Source organism: Grampus griseus (assembly GCF_964374135.1).
Source record: "Grampus griseus genome assembly, chromosome: 1".
NCBI classification, from domain to species: domain Eukaryota; kingdom Metazoa; phylum Chordata; class Mammalia; order Artiodactyla; family Delphinidae; genus Grampus; species Grampus griseus.
In genome coordinates, this window is record NC_139017.1 from 31,425,330 (window position 1) to 31,443,422 (window position 18,093).

An 18,093-nucleotide genomic window follows, 5' to 3' on the forward strand; every position below is an offset into this window, starting at 1 on the left:
CTCAGCATGTTTCTCCTTGGGTTTATCCTGCCTGGGACTCTCTGTGTTCCTGGACTTGGTTTACTGTTTCCTCTCCCATGTTAGGTAAGTTTTCGACTATAATCTCTTCAAATATTTTTTCCGGTCCTTTCTTTTTTCTCCTCTGGGACCCCTATAATGCGAACGTTGTTGCATTTAATGTTGTCCCAGAGGTCTCTTAGGTTGTCATTTCTTTTCATTCTTTTTCTTTATTCTGTTCCACAGCAGTGAATTCCACTATTCTGTCTTCCAGGTCCCTTATCCATTCTTCTATTCTGCTATTGATTCCTTCTAGTGTATTTTTCATTTCAGTTATTGTATTGTTCTTCTCTGTTTATTTGTTCTTTAATTCTTCTAGGTCTTTGTTAAACATTTCTTGCATCTTCTTGATCTTTGTCTCCATTCTTTTTCCGAGATCCTGGATCATTTTCACTATCATTATTCTGAATTCTTTTTCTGGAAGGTTGCCTATGTCCACTTGGTTTAGTTGTTTTTCTGGGGTTTTATCTTGTTCCTTCATCTGGTACATAGTCCTCTGCCTTTTCATTTTGTCTGTCTTTCTGTGAATGTGGTTTTCGTTCTACAGGCTGCAGGATTGTAGTTCTTCTTGCTTCTGCTGTCAGCTCTCTGGTAGATGAGGCTATCTAAGAGGCTTGTACAAGCTTCCTAATGGGAGGGACTGGTGATGGGTAGAGCTGGATGTTACTCTGGTGGGCAGAGCTCAGTAAAATTTTAATCCGCTTGTGTGCTGATGGGTGGGGCTGAGTTCCCTCCCTGTTGGTTGTTTGGGCCGAGGCAACCCAGCACTGGAGCCTACGGCCTCTTTGGTGGGGCTAATGGTGGACTCTTTGGTGGACTCCAAGGAGTACTTCCCAGAACTTCTGCTGCCAGTGTCCTTGTCCCTGCAGTGAGCCACAGCCGGCCCCTGCCTCTGCAGGAGACCCTCCAACATGCAGGTAGGTCTGGTTCAGTTTCCTATGGAGTCACTGCTCCTTCCCTTGGGTCCTGATGTGCACACTGCTTTGTGTGTGCCCTCCAAGAATGGAGTCTCTGTTTCCCCCAGTCCTTTCAAAGTCCTGCAATCAAACCTCGCTAGTCTTGAAAGTCTGATTCTCTGGGAATTCCTCCTCCTGTTGCCGGACCCCCAGGTTGACGTGGGGCTCAGAACCTTCACTCCAGTGGGTGGACTTCTGTGGTATAATTGATCTCCCATTTGTGAGTCACCCACCCAGCGGTTAAGGGAGTTGATTTTATCGTGATTGCGCCCCTCCTACCTTCTTATTGTGGCTTCTCCTTTGTCTTTGCTTATGGGATATCTTTTTTGGTGAGTTCCAGTGTCTTCCTGTCAGTGATTGTTCAGCATTTAATTGTGATTCTGGTGTTCTTCCAAGAGGGAGTGAGCACACGTCCTACTCTGCCATCTTCAAGATGATCATATGGTTTTTATAATTCAATTTGTTGAAGAATTTTTTGATTTGCAGATGTTGAAAAATCCTTGCATCCCTGGGGTAAAATCCCACTTGATCATGGTATATGATCCTCTTAATGTATTGTTGGGTTTGGTTTGCTAGTATTTTGTTGAGGATTTTTGTGTCTATGTTTAACAGTGATATTGGCCTGTAACTTTCTTTTTTTGTGGTATCTTTGTCTGGTTTTCCTATCAGAGTGGTGGGGCCTCACAATGAATTTAGGAGTGTTCATTCCTCTGCAATTGTTTTGGAATAGTTTCAGAAAGATAGGTGTTAACTCTTCTCTAAATGTTTGATAGAATTCGTCTGTGAAGCCATCTGGTTCTGGACTTTTGCTTGTTGGGAGTTTTTTAATCACAGTTTCAATTTCAGTACTTGTGATTGATGTGTTCATATTTTCTGTTTCTTCCTGGGTCAGTCTTGGGAGATTGTACCTTTCTAAGAATTTGCCTATTTCTTCTAAGTTTTCCATTTTATTGGCATATAGTTATTCGTAGTAGTCTCTTATGATCCTTTGTATTTCTCTGTTGTCTGTTGCAACTTCTCTTTTTCATTTCTAATTTCATTGATTTGAGCCCTCTCCCTTTTTTTCTTGATGAGTCTAGCTAAAGTTTTATCAATTTTGTTTATCTTTTCTAAGAACCAGCTTTTAGTTTCATTGATCTTTTCTATTGTTTTCTTTGTCTTTCATTTACTTCCGCTCTGATCTTTATGATTTATTTCATTCCACTAACTTTGGGTTTTGTTCTTCTTTCTCTAGTGCTTTAGGTATAAAGTTAGGTTGTTTGAGATTTTTCTTGTTTCCTGAGGTAAGATTGTACTGCTATAAACTTCCCTCTTAGAACTGCTTTTTCTGCCTCCCCTAGGTTTTGGATCATCATGCTTTCATTTTCATTTTTCTCTAGGTATTTTTTTATTTCCCCTTTGATTTCTTCAGTGATCCACTGGTCGTTTAATAGCATACTGTTTAGCCTCCACGTGTTTGTGTTTTTACCATTTTCTTCCTGTAGAGTTCTAACCTCAGTGTTGTGGTTGGAAAAGATGCTTGATATTATTTCAGTTTTCTTAAATTTACCGAGGGTTGCTTTGTGGCCCAGCATGTGATCAATCCTGGAGAATGTTCCATGTGCACTTGAGAAAAATGTGTATTCTTCTGTTTTTGGATGGATTGCTCTATAAATATCAAGTAAGTCCACCTGGTCTAATGTATCATTTAAGGCCTATGTTTCTTTATTGATTTTGTCTGGATGATCTGTCCATTGATGAAAATGGGGTGTTAAAGTCCCCCACTCTTCTGTGTTACTGTCAGTTTCTCCTCTCATGGCTCTTAGTATTTGCCTTATATATTGAGGTGCTCCTTTTGTGTATCTAGGTGCTCAAATATATAGTTGCATATATATTTATAATTGTTTTATCTTCTTGGATTGATCCCTTGATCATTATGTAGTTTCTTTGTCTCTTATAACAGTCTTTATTTTAAAGTCTATTTTGTCTGATATGAGTATTGCTCCTCCAGCTTTCTTTTGATTTACATTTACATGAAATACCTTATTCCATCCCCTCACTTTCAGTCTGCATGTGTCTCTAGGTCTGAAGTGGGTCTCTTACACACAGCATATATACAGGTCTTGTTTTTGTATCCATTCAGCCAGTCTGTGTACTTCGGTTGGAGCATTTAATCCATTTACATTTAAGGTAATCCTTTTAATAAATTTATTTATTTTTTATTTTTGGCTATGTTGGGTCTTTGTTGCTGTGCTCAGGCTTTCTCTAGCTGTGGCGAGTGGGGGCTACTCTTCATCGCGGTACGCGGGCTTCTCATTGCGGTGGCTTCTCTTGTGGAGCACAGGCTCTAGGCGCACGGGCTTCAGTAGTTGTAGCACGTAGACTCTGTAGTTGTGGCTCGCAGGCTCTAGAGCACAGGCTCAGTAGTTGTGGCACACAGGCTTAGCTGCTCCATGGCATGTGGGATCTTCCTGGACCAGGGTTTGAACTCGTGTCCCCTGCATTGGCAGGCGGATTCTTAACCACTTCGCCACCAGGGAAGTCCTATGGTAATTATTGATATGTATGTTCTTATTGCCATTTTGTTAATTGTTCTGGATTCGTTTTGTAGGTCTTTTTTCTTTCCTTTCCTCTTGTTCTCTTGTGATTTGATGACTAACATTAGTGTTGTTTTTGGATTCCTTTTTCTTTTGTGTATCTATTGTAGATTTTCAGTTTGCGGTTACCATGAGGTTTTGATATAACAGTCTATATATAAACAAGATTGTTTTAAGTTGCTGGTCTTTTAATTTCAAATGCATTTCCAATATCCTGCATTTGTACTCACCTTTTCTCATGATTGCTGGTTTCGATACCATATTTGTGTGTGGGTGATTTCCTACCTTTACTGTATGTTCACCTTTTCCAGTCAGCTTTTCCATTCATAATTTTCTTGTTTCTAGTTGTGGCCTTTTCTTTTCTGCCTAGAGAAGCTGCAAAGCTGGTCTGGTGGTGCTGAATTCTCTTAGCTTTTGCTCGTTTGTAAAACTTTTGATTTCTCTATTGAATCTGAATGAGAGCCTTGCTGGGTAGAGTATTCTTGGTTGTAGGTTCTTCCCTTTCTTCACTTTAAATACATCATGCCACTCCCTTCTGGCCTGCAGAGTTTCTGCTGAGAAATCAGCTGATAACCTTATGGGAATTCCCTCGTGTGTCATTTGTTGTTTTTCTCTTGTTGCTTTTAGTATTTTTTCTTTGTCTTTAATTTTTGTCAGTTTAATTACTGTGTGTCTTGGCATGTTCCTCCTTGTATTTATCCTGCCTGGGACTCTGTGCTTCCTGGACTTGGGTGACTGTTTCTTTCCCATGTTAGGGAATTTTTCAGCTATTATCTCTTCAGATATTTTCTCAGGTCCTCTCTCTCTCTCCTTCTGGGACTCCTATAACGTGAATGTTGTTGCATTTAATGTTGTCCCAGAGGTATCCTAGACTGTCCTCTTTTCTTTTCATTCTTTTTTCCTTATTCTGTTCCATGGCAGTGATTCCCACCATTCTGTCTTCCAGCTCACTTATCCATTCTTCTGCCTTAGTTATTCTGCTATTGATTCCTTGTAGTGTATTTTTTATTTGTTATGTATTCATGTCTTTTTTTTTTTTTTACTTTTATGAGGATTGCCTTCCTCACCTTTTAACAGATTTTTTCTTTATTTAATTTACTAATTTATTTATTTTTGGCTGTGTTGGGTCGTTTCTGTGCGAGGGCTTTCTCTAGCTGCGGCAAGCGGGGCCACTCTTCATTGTGGTGCGTGGGCCTCTCACTATCACGGCCTCTCGTTGTGGAGCACAGGCTCCAGACGCGCAGGCTCAGTAGTTGTGGCTCATGGGCCTAGTTGCTCCGCGGTATGTGGGATCTTCCCAGACCAGGGCTCGAACCCGTGTCCCCTGCATTGGCAGGCAGACTCTCAACCACTGCGCCACCAGGGAAGCCCTGTCTGCTTATTCTTTAGTTCTTCTAGGTCTTTGTTACAAACATTTCTTGTTATCTTCTAGATCTGTGCTTCCATTCTTTTTCCGAGATCTTGGATCATCTTTACTGTCATTACTCTGAATTCTTTTTCAGGTAGATTGCCTATCCACTTCATTCAGTTGTTCTTCTGGGGTTTTATCTTGTTTCTTCATCTGGGACACATTCCTCTGCCTTTTCATTTTGTATTAACTTTTTGTGATTGCAGTTGAGCTGGGTCTTGTCCCTCTGGTGGGCAGGGCCATGTCAAGGGGTATGTTTAGCAGGTAGCTGTATGCTCAGGAAGACTTTAAGCACCCTGTCTGTTGATGGGTGTGGCTGTGTTTCTGCCCTGTTCGGCCTGAGGTCCCAGCACTGGAGCCTGAAGGCTGTTGTGGGACCAGGTCTTGGTGAGAAAATAGCAGCCTCCAGCAGGGCTCACGCCAATGAGCACTCCCCAGAACTACTGCCACCATTGTCTTTGTCTCCACAATGAGCCACAGCTGCCCCCTGCCTCCACAGGAGAGCCTCCAATACCAGCAAGTAGGTCTTGTCTAGGCTCTTAGGAGGTCACTGCTTTTTTCCCTGGGTCCTGATGCACATGAGACGTTGTGTGCACCCTCCAAGAGTGGAGTTTCTGTTTCCCCTAGTCCTGTGAAATTCCTGTGCTCACACCCCACTGGCCTTCAAAGCCAGATTCTCTTGGGGCTCCTCCTCCTGTTGCCAGACCCCCAGGTTGGGGAGCCTGACGTGAGGCTCAGAACTTTCACTCCTGTGGGAGAACTTCTGTGATATAATTATTTTCTAGTTTGTGGGTTGCCTACCCAGCAGGTATGGGATTTGATTTTATCACAGTTATGCCCCTCCTACTGTCTTATTGTGGCTTCTTCTTTGTCTTTGGTTGTAGGATATCTTGTTTGGTCAGTTCCAGCATTTTTTGCGGTTAAGTTCATTCTTTTGCATGTAGCTTCCCGGTACCATTTATTGAAGAGACTGTCCTTTCCCCATTGCATACTTATAGCTCTGTCGTAAATTAATTAACCATATATGTATGGATTTATTTCCAGAGTCTATTCTGTTACATTTATCTGTGTGTCTGTTTGTATGCCAGTACCATACTGCTTTGATTGCTAAAGTTTGTAATATAGTTGGAAATGTACACACTAGGAGTTCCCTCTTACTGTGTGCCACAGGCTCTAGAAATGGCTTGCAAAAAGTTAATTTTGAAATCAAGCTGTCCAATCCTATCTTTTTATGGCAGCTCCAACAGAAAGTCCTGCCTAAGGTCTGTTAGCAGTCAAGTTTGGGTCCCTGTTGGCCCAACCTGAATGCTTCACAAGCAGCTTCTTGCACTCAGTGGAAGCCAAACCACTCCTCCCCACTGTCACCCGCCTCCCGCAGGCCAGTACATGCTTGCTAGGGGATTTCCCCCAGCTTTAGGGTACACCCTGTGAGGAGAAGTAAGGAGTCTGGTTTTTCATCAGGCTTGGAATGTGTGAAGGAGTGAGCTGTGGAGGGCAGATCTTGGTTCACTGTGGACCCACAAGACAAGGTGGAACCAGTTTAAACTGTTGCTGGGTTGGGATTTTGGTGTGTTAGTGGCAAGTCCTTCCTGGTCTGTAAATAAGGCTGACGGGACGCTACAATGTATTGCAAAGGAGGGCCTTTGGGAGCCCCCAAAGGTGATTTTCAGAGAAAAGCAGAGAAGGACTTTCTGATATGACTTGAGTGATCAGAATTAGGAGGCAAGGACAGTAAATTCTGTGATACTACTTATCACCTTCTGAGGTAGCCCAGAAGTGCAGATCTCTTCCTGTTGCAGTGAATTAGGTAGGGGCTCCAAAATGCAGAGGAGGCAAAATAAGGAATCACCTTGGTTCACCAAGGCTTCTCCACCCAAGCCCTGGCAGGGGGTGGGGGCAGGGGACCCCTGGAACCATTCCTGCAGGCAGAGTCCTTTTCTCAGAACAGAAGGAAGCCTAGTGCCCAGCTACCTCAGGACGCCCTTTCTATTGCAGGGATCCTTTGACTTCGTGCGTGGCTTCTTCCCCCCTCCACTGCCTGGCTCCTTCCTCCCTCCTTCCTCCTACCAGGCCAAGCCTGCTTCTGCCTTGTGGCTGTGGCCGACCTTTCCCCAGCTTGGCTCGAGGTGCCAGGGCACTGACTTCCCTACCAGTTCTCAGCTTGGAAAACCTCACCCTTGCTGTTGCCAGGATTTCCTAATGCGACCCAGGTGACCCTGCTATCTCTAGGCAAATATTTGCGTTTGTAGTATTTTGGTCATTGACCTGCTGGCAGTGCCCCTGTCCCACCACCTGCCCTTTCCCCCTAGTGACCCGGCGTCTGTGCACTGTCTGTCTGTCTGAGGCCACGGGGTCCTGATGAGCAGACACTGGCAGAGTGGAGGCAGGGCCAAGAAGAGAGCCACTGTGGACAAGCTACCCTTTGGGCCTACTGTGGCAGGGGATGCAGAGGCTGCACTGGCCCTGAAGGAGCCTTTGAGCCCCTAGGGAGGAAGATGCACACTGGTGACTGAGAGGCAAGGACATGGCTTCCAGTTCCAGTGGCCCCGGTGTGGGACCGGCCTGTGAGAGCCAGTGGTCCCCAACAGGCCTGGGTGGACTGTCTGGAGACCGTGGGCCAGCCAGGCTGTCAGTGCGGTGCAGCACCTTGCACCCCTGCCTCGGGCAGCCAGAAAGCAGCACCTCTAAACCCCAAAGTTTTCAGCTAGTCTAGTGATAGGTGGGGGAAGATGGTGTCTCTGGACTTGATTTCTACAATAACCTTACCTGTGTGGTGAGGACTCTTATATTTAAAAGAAAAGCACAGCTGATTGAAATTGATGGTGTAAACAAATCCAGTGGTTTAATCCTGAAAAAAATCCTAAACCTGCTATTTGAAGTGAAGTCCTAGCGGCTCTGCTGGCCCCCCTGCAAAGTGGTGGTGTCGGATGGCGGAAAGGAGGAGGTGGCAGCTGAAGCAGGGGGTGTAGTGGGGCTATGGCTAGAGTTGCCCCAGCACTCAGCCAGTCCTTCATCTGGGCCTGAGGAATTTGGGGCCCCTGGCCAAGTACTAACTAACTACTTGGTTAGTAGTTAGTAACATTGACTAACTACTAACATTGACTACTTTTGCCCATTTCTACCAAGTACAGAAGGCTCTGGGAATGGAGTCACGGGGCAGGACAGGCACAGTGGAACTCTGGGGATCAGAGCTACTGGCCTCTGCCGTTGAAGCTGTAAAGTGAAGAGGGTAATTAATGCCTGTTCTCTTTGGGCTGCTGTCAGAAAAAGAATGGATAGAAAGGGCTTTGAAAAATGCAGAGAACTATACAAATGTCAGTTACTCATGGAATCAAAGGCCTTGTACCCCAGCACACAGCAGGTGCTCACAGAAGTGTCTATTTTTTGACTGACCACTGAATCCAAGGTGACCTAAGGAGGGCTTCTTAAATTGTCTGCTTCAAGGCTCTCATCTTACAAATTAGGAAACTAAGGTTCAGAGAGAGTCAAGTTTGTATCTGTTCTTCAGGGAAGACTTAGCAGTTAAGGCTGGGTTTTGTGATCACAGTTCTGGAGAGGTCTTTGAGCCTCTTTCCTCTGTGGTGAGATTTCATGTCGTCCTGTCCCAGAGCCAGGGGAGAGAGTTAGTTTCTAGAGGTGCCTTCTGTCCCTTGATCCCTTCAGACCTCCCAGTCAGCAGGCAACCTGGGAGGCTGTGCAAGGGAATTGAAGTGTTCCGGGAAGGCAACATCTGTTTAAAGGTGTAATTGTTGGTGCCTGAGGAGCTGAAGACTAGGGGTGGGGTTGGAATAGAAAAGGGGCCCAGGTTATGTATTGGTGGGTGAGATAAAGCCTGTAACGTGGAGGAAGAAATTCAGAAGGGAGGTGGAGATAGTGTAGATAAACATGCAGAGATGTCCATTTATTCAGTAAACATTTAATAACTATTGAGCGCCTGATAGGTGCTAGGCACTGGGTTACCACAAACAGGCTAAGCTTATGCTCTCAAGAAACTTAGTGTCAGGTGGCTTTCTGGGCAGAAATGGGGAAGGCACTGGAGTCTGTGCCCCTGGGGCTGAGCAAGTGAATCCTCTTCCTCTCCCTTTCACCCTGGATGCCTGTCCTGCAGCCCATGGAAAGGTAAACCCACCTTTGCCTCCTGTGAGGAATGCAGGATTGGGCAATCCCTTGGCAGTGGGCAGGTCTTGCCTCAGCTGATGCAACTGTGGTCTTGCGTGTACACAGATGACCTGCCTGGCAGGCCTTCCTGCAGGAGGAGGAGTCGGGCCACAGCTTCAGGAAGTAGAAGAGTGTCGTCATAAGCAGCTTCCCCAGCTATAGATGCCAGGGGAAGTCTGGCTGAGCAGCTGAACTTGAGCAGGGAACCCCCCAGCCTCTCTAGCTGGGGGCTCATGGCCTCAGGTAAAATCTAGCTCAGTGGTCAGCTTATCCATTTGGAAGCCAAATAAAAAATAATGAAATCTAAGACATGACACCATAAAACTCCTTGAAGAGAACATAGGCAAAACATTTTCTGACATAAGTTGTGGCAATATTTTCTTGGATCAGTCTCCCAAGGCAAAAGAAATAAAAGCAAAAATAAACAAATAGGACCTAATCAAACTTAAAAGCTTTTGCACAGCAAAGGAACCCATCAACAAAACGAAAAGACAACCTGCTACGGAATGGGAGAATATATTTGTAATGCAACCAACAAGGGCTTAATTTCCGGAAGATACAGACAGCTCATACAACTCAATATCAAAAAAAAAAAATCAAAAAATGGTCAGAAGACCTAAATAGACATTTCTCCAAAGACATACAGATGGCCAACAGGCACATCCAAAGATGCTCAACACTGCTAATTATTAGAGAAATGTAAATCAGAACCACAATGAGGGGACTTCCCTTGTCCCCTCACAATTCCAAGCAATGAGGTGGCTCAGTGGTTAAGAACCCACCTGCCAATGCAGGGGACACGGGTTCGATCCCTGGTCCGGGAAGATCCCACATGCCGCAGAGTGACTAAGCCCGTGCGCCACAACTACTGATCAGCCCACAGGCCTAGAGCCCATGCTCCACAACAAGAGAAGCCACTGCAATGAGAAGCCCGTGCACCACAATGAAGAGTAGCCCCTGCTCGCCGCAACTAGAGAAAGCCCGCATGCAGCAACGAAGACCCAACGCAGCCAAAAATAAATTAAAAAAAAAAAAAACCACAATGAGGTATCACCTCACACTGGTCAGAATGGCTATCATCTAAAAGTCTACAAATAATAAATGCTGGAGAGGGTGTAGAGAAAAGGGAACCTTCCTGCACTGTTGGTGGGAATGTAAATTGGTGCAGCCACTATGGAAAACTGGAGGTTCCTCAGAAAACTAAAAATAGAGCTACCATGTGATCCAGCAATCCCACTCCTAAGCATATATCCAGAAATGATAAAAATTCTAATTTGAAAAGATACATGCAGTGTTCTTTAGCAGCACTAGTGTGCTGTTCTTTAACATCCCAGTTTTCATAGCAGCACTCTACAATAGCCAAGACATGGAAACAACCCAAATGCCTATCAATCAACAGACGATTTGTTTAAGAAGATGTGGTATACACACACACACACACACACACAATATGGAATGTTAACCTGCCATAATAAAGAAATACTGCCTTTGCTGGATGGACCTAGAGAATATCATACTAAGTGAAGTAAGTCAGAAAAAGATAAATATTATGTGATATCACTTATATATGGAACCTAAAAAATAATACAAATGAATCTATATACAAAACATAAATAGATCCACAAACGTAGAAAACAAAGTTCTGGTTACCAAAGGGGAATGGGGGGGTGATAAATTAGGGGTACGGGATTTACAGATACTATATAAAATAGATAAGCAACAAGGAGTTACTGTATAACAGAGGGAATGATATTCCCAACAACAATATTATAATCACCTATAATGGAAAATTTTCCCAACAATATTGTAATCACCTATAATGGAAAATAATCTGAAAAAATATATATAAAACTAAATCACTTTGTTGTTCATCTGAAACTAACCCAATATTGTAAATCAACTCTACTTCAATTTAAAAAAATCAACAACAGAATCTGTTAACCGGGCTTGTCTCTTTCAGTAACCTTGCGGGCAATATCATCAATGAGGTAGTCCTGAACCTGCTTAAGGCTGGGTGGTCCCGGGAAGAAATTGGGATGGAGCACTTGGAGCCCCAACTCCAGGCTGGGATTGTGGAAGCCACAGGTAAGTGACTCCCAGCCTCTGTTGAGAGGGGAGGAGGAGGGTGATGCGTATGTACTAGAAGGTGTACTCATGAGATAGGGCATTCAGGATCACAGAGGATGCGTCATATAATCATCTCGTTGTCAACTTCAGATAGGCACTAGAAAAGTGCCAAGAAAGCTGAAGTCCTTTTCTGAAAGTCCTTTGTAAGGGAGTAGTTGGCCGTGGCCATACAGGCAGTGGTCTATGGAGTATGCAGACCCTGAGGAAGAAAGTCTCACTGTGAGAGCCTCAGTGGCTCAGCCTCCAGTTGGATAGGTAGGGTCACTCCACCTTCTGCTTTCTGCCATCCAATGAAACCATAACCTGGCAGGCATAGCCCCTCTCCCCCTCTCACACATCCAGTTAATCATGGCCCTGTTTCCCTAAAGGAAGACACAGTTGCATAGTTCTTGACATAAAGTTCAGACAGCCCTCCTGGAGTTGGCATATAAGAACAAACCTTGCCCAGGCCTAAGGGTGGGGGACACCTCATAATTCCAGTTGGGTTCAGCCCCAGGTCAGACTCCATGTAACTTTGCTCTTGATTTTAGACAGTGGCTTTGGACACAGCTGTCTTGTGAAGGAAAACCTGATTGACTTCTTCATCCCCTTCCTGCCACTGGAGTACCGTCACGTGAGGCTGTGTGCACGTGATGCTTTCCTGAGCCAGGAGCTCCTGTACACGGAAGAGGCACTAGATGAAATCGCCAAGATGATGGTGTACGTCCCCAAGGAGGAACAACTCTTCTCTTCTCAGGGATGCAAATCTGTTTCCCAGAGAATTAACTATTTCATGCCTTGAGAGCTAGATGACAACTTCCCAAAGCTGCCTTCCTTCCACTAATAGGATCCTGGGGCCTGTCAGCACACTGTCCAGGACGTAACGGGTTGGAGGGGCAGGCTAGCATCCAGCAGCCACAAGCACAAGTGGTATGTAAAAGGGAGGCCTTAAATCAGAGACAGAGCCAATTCTTAAAATCACTTGGTGCCTTACAGAGCCACATTCCAAAATGTGGGCCAGCTGGTTGGAGAAAGTCATGTAGGAGATAAATCCCAAGGATTTATTAGCATATCAGCTCCTGCCTGCAGATGCCTGGACTTGGGGGTTGGGCCTGAGGCTGCAGTATCCTCAGTGACAGAGAAGGGAAAAATTAACTTCTGCTTACCAGTGGCAGGAACTGGGTGGGTTAGCTTTCAAGTTGTTATTCCCAGAGGGAAGCTGATCAGCTTCTATTTGTGAGATCAGGAAAGAGCCTCAGGCTGAAGGAAAAAGTGCACAGAGGAAGATTTTTTTTTTTTTTAAATCAGGTCAGTGTAGGCTAAGCCTTGTTCTGCTCTGCAGAGTTAAATCAATTAAAATTATTTTTTTTTAAGTTAGGGACCTTGACATGATTTTATCATATGTAAAGATTAAAATTTTGTATTTTTCTAAAACCCTCGGCTTACTTACTTACCTTCTTACTGAGCCCTAGTAATCGTGCTCACTCAGCAAAATTCCACATGCCAGGTAACACTGATGGGGACTGGTGGAGACGGGGGACATATACTGGCACTCACAGAGCTGACAGGGTGACTGCCTCGTCTGCCAGTTTACTTCAGTTTGCTTTGGAACCACATCAGCTGAGCCAGGCTATCTCAACCTCTTACTGAAGAGGCATCCACAGCATACTGCCCTTATATATATGAAAACAGCACTCCTGTGCTCCCAGCTTTAAAAAGAAAAACAGTCATCGTTGAGGATTGAATGGCCATGTGTAAATGTGTACATTGTGCCTCTATACACAGGAGGTGCTCATTATGTGTTTTTCCCCTTCCCTTGATTCTTCCCTTCTACCACACTTACGGAATTACACACGGCTCTTTTATATGTGTCATCACCTCACGTGGCCCTCTTATTTACAGTCCTCCCAACCCTCTCACCTTTAGCCCTGGTAAAATGGAACACTTCTGCTTCTCTCCTGTTTAACACTTTATTACATTCATTTACTTGAATTCATTTACCTCTAGGTTAGGCAGTACCTAGCCTGAGCAACATTAGATACCCAATCAATACTCACATGAATTAAAGGAACTTAGTTTTACACCACCCACGGGACAGACGTAAACCTGGCCTAACTGCACAATAAAATGGGGGCCGGTTTTAGGTGCTGGCTCCTTGTCTCACTCCAGAGCATTTCAGGAACAGCATGCAGCCACCCAATCCTGTAACATACTCAGATCTAAACTCTGTAAATACACACTTTAAAAGGTATGTTCTATAGCTTAGGTCTCAGAGCCACAGAGCAGCTGACATGCTTTTAGCACTGGCCAGCCATGTTTGATGTCATAAACATTGGGTCTGAATCTCATACCTCGGGAACCAAAACAAGCAGCAGGCTGCAGTGGTTCTGAATACTCCTCTGGAGCCAGACTCCTCTGCTCAGCGGCTCCGCCACTTGCTGCTTGCTGTTGAGACCACGGGGAAAGCTACTGGCTTCAGTTTAACTTTGGTTTCCACTTCTGTAAAAATGAGCATAACTGTACCCACCTCACAGGGCTGTGAGAATTAAATGAATTAATATTTATCAAGTACTCAGCACACAGAACTTTAGGTGTTTTAAGAATAATAAAACCTAGTAAAACTGCTGTCAGTTTTGGCACCATACTCAAAGCCCAGGCTGGGCCTTTCCCTCCATTCTAATTCTTGGAACCCTGCAAGTTTTGTTTTAGGTAACTAACATTTGCAAACATACCATGTGTCATACTACGTGCTAAGCGCTCTATAGCCTAGTCGATACCTCATGTAATACTTAACACTTAGGGACCAATTTAATCACCATTTAATGACTGAGAAAATTGGGGCTCTGAGAGGTTAAATAACTTGGGTTAAGTCACAGAGCTAGTCAATGAAGGAGTGGGATTCAACCCTGGCAGTCCAACTCCAATTCCTATGCATTAATGACAATGTTTCTAAAATGATTTTCTTGGCAAATGCCATAGCCTCGGGTGTGGAAAGTGTGTGGAACAATGGGAGGTTGGAAAGTGGGTGGAAACAATGGGAGGTTTTCCTTGAATGACTCTGAAACAAGCCTTCCTAAACTAAACCAGAAATGCATGGGAGAAAAGGACCGAAAGTGGCATGTTAAGGAGGTGTATAAACTGATGCTTACAGGGTCAGGGAGAACAGTTTTTCCTTTTCCCCTTCTAGCATCTTTGGCTGGCCTAATAATTAAATTGACATAAGATTAACAGGAGAAAAACAAAAGTTTAGTAAAATGTACACATGAGAGAGACCCAGGAAAACTAACTCCAAAATGGCAGAAACTATCACCTTAACTACTATTTTCAGCTAAAGACAAAAGCAGATATTGGGGCTGGTAGGTCAGTTATGGACGGTTACCAGGAAAAGCACAGTAAACAATTGTGAGGTTGTTATGCAAATTTACGTCCTCACCTCCTCCACTGATAAGTTTCTAGAGTTTCATCCTCCTCTTCTTGGTAGAGCAAGGGAGACACCCTTACAAATGGAGATTTCCCTCACAACTGTAAATCTCTTACAAAAAGGTAACTTAGTTACTCAGGTTTCGCCTGTGTCTGCAGTTTCTTAAAGATAACCAGCTTAAAATAACCCTTATGCCAAAGAGGCATATTTTGGGGTGGCAAATTCTGCTCCCCTACAACAGCCATTCTGATTGGACTGTATGTGTGCATCGCTTGAGTATATCCTACTCATCCTGAATTAAAATGTTACTTCTAAAAGCAATGAGTCATTCATTTTTTTTTAAATTGAAGACCAAGTCAAACAAGACTAGAACGTTCCCTGTGAGGTTCTACACTTACTCCATTAATGCTGCTTTGGCTCAAAACATTTTTACAACTTATTTGAAACTGTCCTCAGAATGAACTTTGAGAGAATTAAGCCTCATTTTACAGTCACCTCATGTTGGATGGATGGACAGACCCACACACACATCACCCACCTTATGTATCAGCTGGGGTCCAGATGATGCCTTTGGCCATTTCCAAAACTGTAATCCATCAAAGGGTGAGTAGCCACCCCCATAGAGGACCATTCTAAAGAATATGCCAGAGGGATGCTTGCTAAAATCAGCTTCTTTACCTTACAGATATCTATTTTATGTAGAGAGAGAGAGAAATTATGCTTAGATTACCCATCAGTTAAAATTATAGGAGAAACACTCCGATCACAAGCCCACATTGCCAATAAAATATTGCAACCTTTATTTAAAATAAAACACAAGTTGGCAAGCCTTGTGAGACAACAGGCAGACAGCATTCCCCTTTCAAGGGCCTCATTATTTACATCAAGTTTAACACTGTTAGCAGTTCACAGTCAGACAACAGGGTGAAAGTATTAAATTAGAAAAACAAAACACCTGAAAATATATTACAATAACAATTAAGAACAAATACCTGACAACACTGGTAGTGTGACCCATGATTGATGTGTTTTCAATTAAATCCCATATTGTCTCACTGTGTCCCCTTAGCAATTCACACAGGGGTAGGCCCTCCAGACTTCCCCCTCTGTGCACCCACCACACATACACCTGCAGAGCGTGACCTTTGGTATAAATATTAAACAAGTTTTAAAGAATCTGAATCATACGTTTTAAGGACAAACTTCCATCAACCACCTTGAAATGTTCAAACTTATTTTTGCCAAGCAAGCACAAAACCGGGGTTTCTCCACTGATAGTCATGACAGAATCAGACTGCAAAGAAGGAAAAGCATGGGGTCTACCCAGGAGACGGGGTTCTGAGCATGCATTAACAGCTCAGTCGGCCTGTTCATGGCAAACACACTAACCAGGGCACAGCTTCCATTCACCACAGGGAAAGATCTGATTAACTCCTCTCTCACTCCCCTCCTTTCTTAGCACAACAACAGTGTATGTACGTAATGTGGACTCAATCGCATGTACCCTCTACACAGATCTGAGATATGAGGGTTTTCAAACATATGCCCTAGAGAACTGTTAAGATGAGTACCTCATTGTTCCTTCTAGCTGCTGAATACTCATTTCTCTGAAGGACAATCAGCCTAATCAGGGTGATTTCTCAAGACCTCAGCAAATTTCCCTCATGATGAAGTCCCAAGAAGAGTGGTCACAGTGAAAACTGGTTTGTCAAAATGGAGGAAGGCTGGTTATCTGGCCCTCATCTACCGGAAGCATCTGCCTCTTGGCATTCTTGCCACTTACAACACACGGTACGGTACTTCAGAATTGTACAGAATTTGGATTCTCCACCAATGACCCTAAAGCACTGCAGGATCCTGCAGTACCTTCCGAATCAAGAATAAATTTATGTGGCATATCTGTGTTATTGTTGTTAGAACTGCTGAAGACTAATTACCTTTATATGTGAAAATTTTACTAACCAAAAGTCCCATTCTGTAACTAAAGTTTATGACATGATTTAAAGCTCCTGAGGCTCAGAAGCAAATCTAAGCGAGCTCCAACCATACACACCCTTGGTATCTCCTTTCTTAAAGCCTGCTGGCATTTGACAGTCCACCTCCACCGTGTTTTAGAGTTAAGTAGAATGATCCAAGACCTCAAGCCCTGTGCGCATAGCTCAGCAGCTTGGAATGACATGCAGGATCCGGAAACTTGCTGCTTCGAGTACAATGATGAACAAAGAATCTCAAAGAACGGACATAGTCGGTGTGCACGTGTGTGGGGCCTGGCCTTTCAACTTACAAGGAGATGTCCCTTCCCTTAGATGGTCTGCAGGTTTGAAGATCTGCTCACACGCCATCTGTGACCTCAGGCTGAGGTAACAGGGCCTTGCTACTGTGTTCAGGTCACAGAGCAATGGAGAGGGTAAAGGATATAATTTTTCTAGGAGAGGTAAACAATTTCAAACTCATAATTGTACATAGTGCACTTGGAGGGTGGGAAGGGTCCAGTTAGAGCGTCCTCCCCCCAGCTCACCAAGGGGATGGAGAAAAGTGCAGCAATTTACCAAATCAGCACCCCATGTGGAGAGAACATCTCACTGACGGGGGCTTTGAGCCACTGCTACCAAAAAGTTCATTTCCACCAGTTTTAGTCTGATATTTGTGCAACATCAACCTAGCTGACAATCTTTTCTTCTGCAAAACACATGAAACCCATCCTTGAAGGCACAATCCTCTAGGAATGATCTCTACCACTCCAAGTCAGCCCAGAATCAAGATGACCTGCCCAGGCCTTCTCACCTGGAGAGAAACATTGGATCTTCTTACCCTGATTATCACAGGGTGGAATCTTCCCTAATTTCCTGTCCTTTGGATCTAGGATATTGAGTCAGAAGTGAAGGAAATATCATCTTGCACACTTGTTATCTCAAGATACAATAGAACATATACACCTCAGGTGGGTGGCATGAAAACCAGCAGCCCCAGAGCAGAAACTCATCTTTTGGGACATTGCAGTAAACTTCACAAAAGACAGGCTGGAGCTAAGACAAGTCACTTGGGTAGATGCTCTGGAGCAGGGTGCAGCTCATTCCGCAGCCCTGAAATCTACCCCCCGCCCCCGCCAAGTAATACAGGAGGGCAGAGAATGGCAGTGAAGTTCTGGCTGTAACAGAGCTGCAACAAAGCAGGTAACAGTAATTGTTACTCCAGGCACTGTTAGCTTGCCAAAAAAAGCTAGCCTTGTATTATATTTTTAAAAGTCTGATAGCTGGAAAACTGGAACTCTATCCTGACTGTTAAGAGTGGGACAAGTTTCAGAACCAGCCCAAGGCCTCTCCTCTCTGACCAGTGAGGCCTACAGCAATTTCCCTGTGTTGTCACGTGGAAGGTACAGGCAACCTTAGGGCTGCCTTTCCCTATTTCTCC

General features: G+C 44.2%; 1 protein-coding gene across 2 annotated transcripts in view; it reads left to right on the top strand.

Annotated features, from left to right (window-relative positions):
• TOR3A (torsin family 3 member A) overlaps nt 1–14,981 on the top strand; it is a gene marked incomplete at its 5' end in the record, with an annotated part of 40,018 nt that extends 25,037 nt beyond the window's left edge. Inside the window, 2 exons of one of the 2 annotated variants that reach the window (XM_082653888.1) lie at nt 11,116–11,240; nt 11,813–14,981. In XM_082653888.1, the coding sequence (XP_082510014.1) occupies nt 11,116–11,240; nt 11,813–12,063 (376 nt within the window). In that variant the 3' untranslated portion in view covers nt 12,064–14,981. The remainder of the gene's footprint in view (nt 1–11,115; nt 11,241–11,812) is intronic. The other variant, XM_082653889.1, reaches the window with a different exon arrangement.
• Between the last annotated feature and the right edge of the window lie 3,112 nt (nt 14,982–18,093).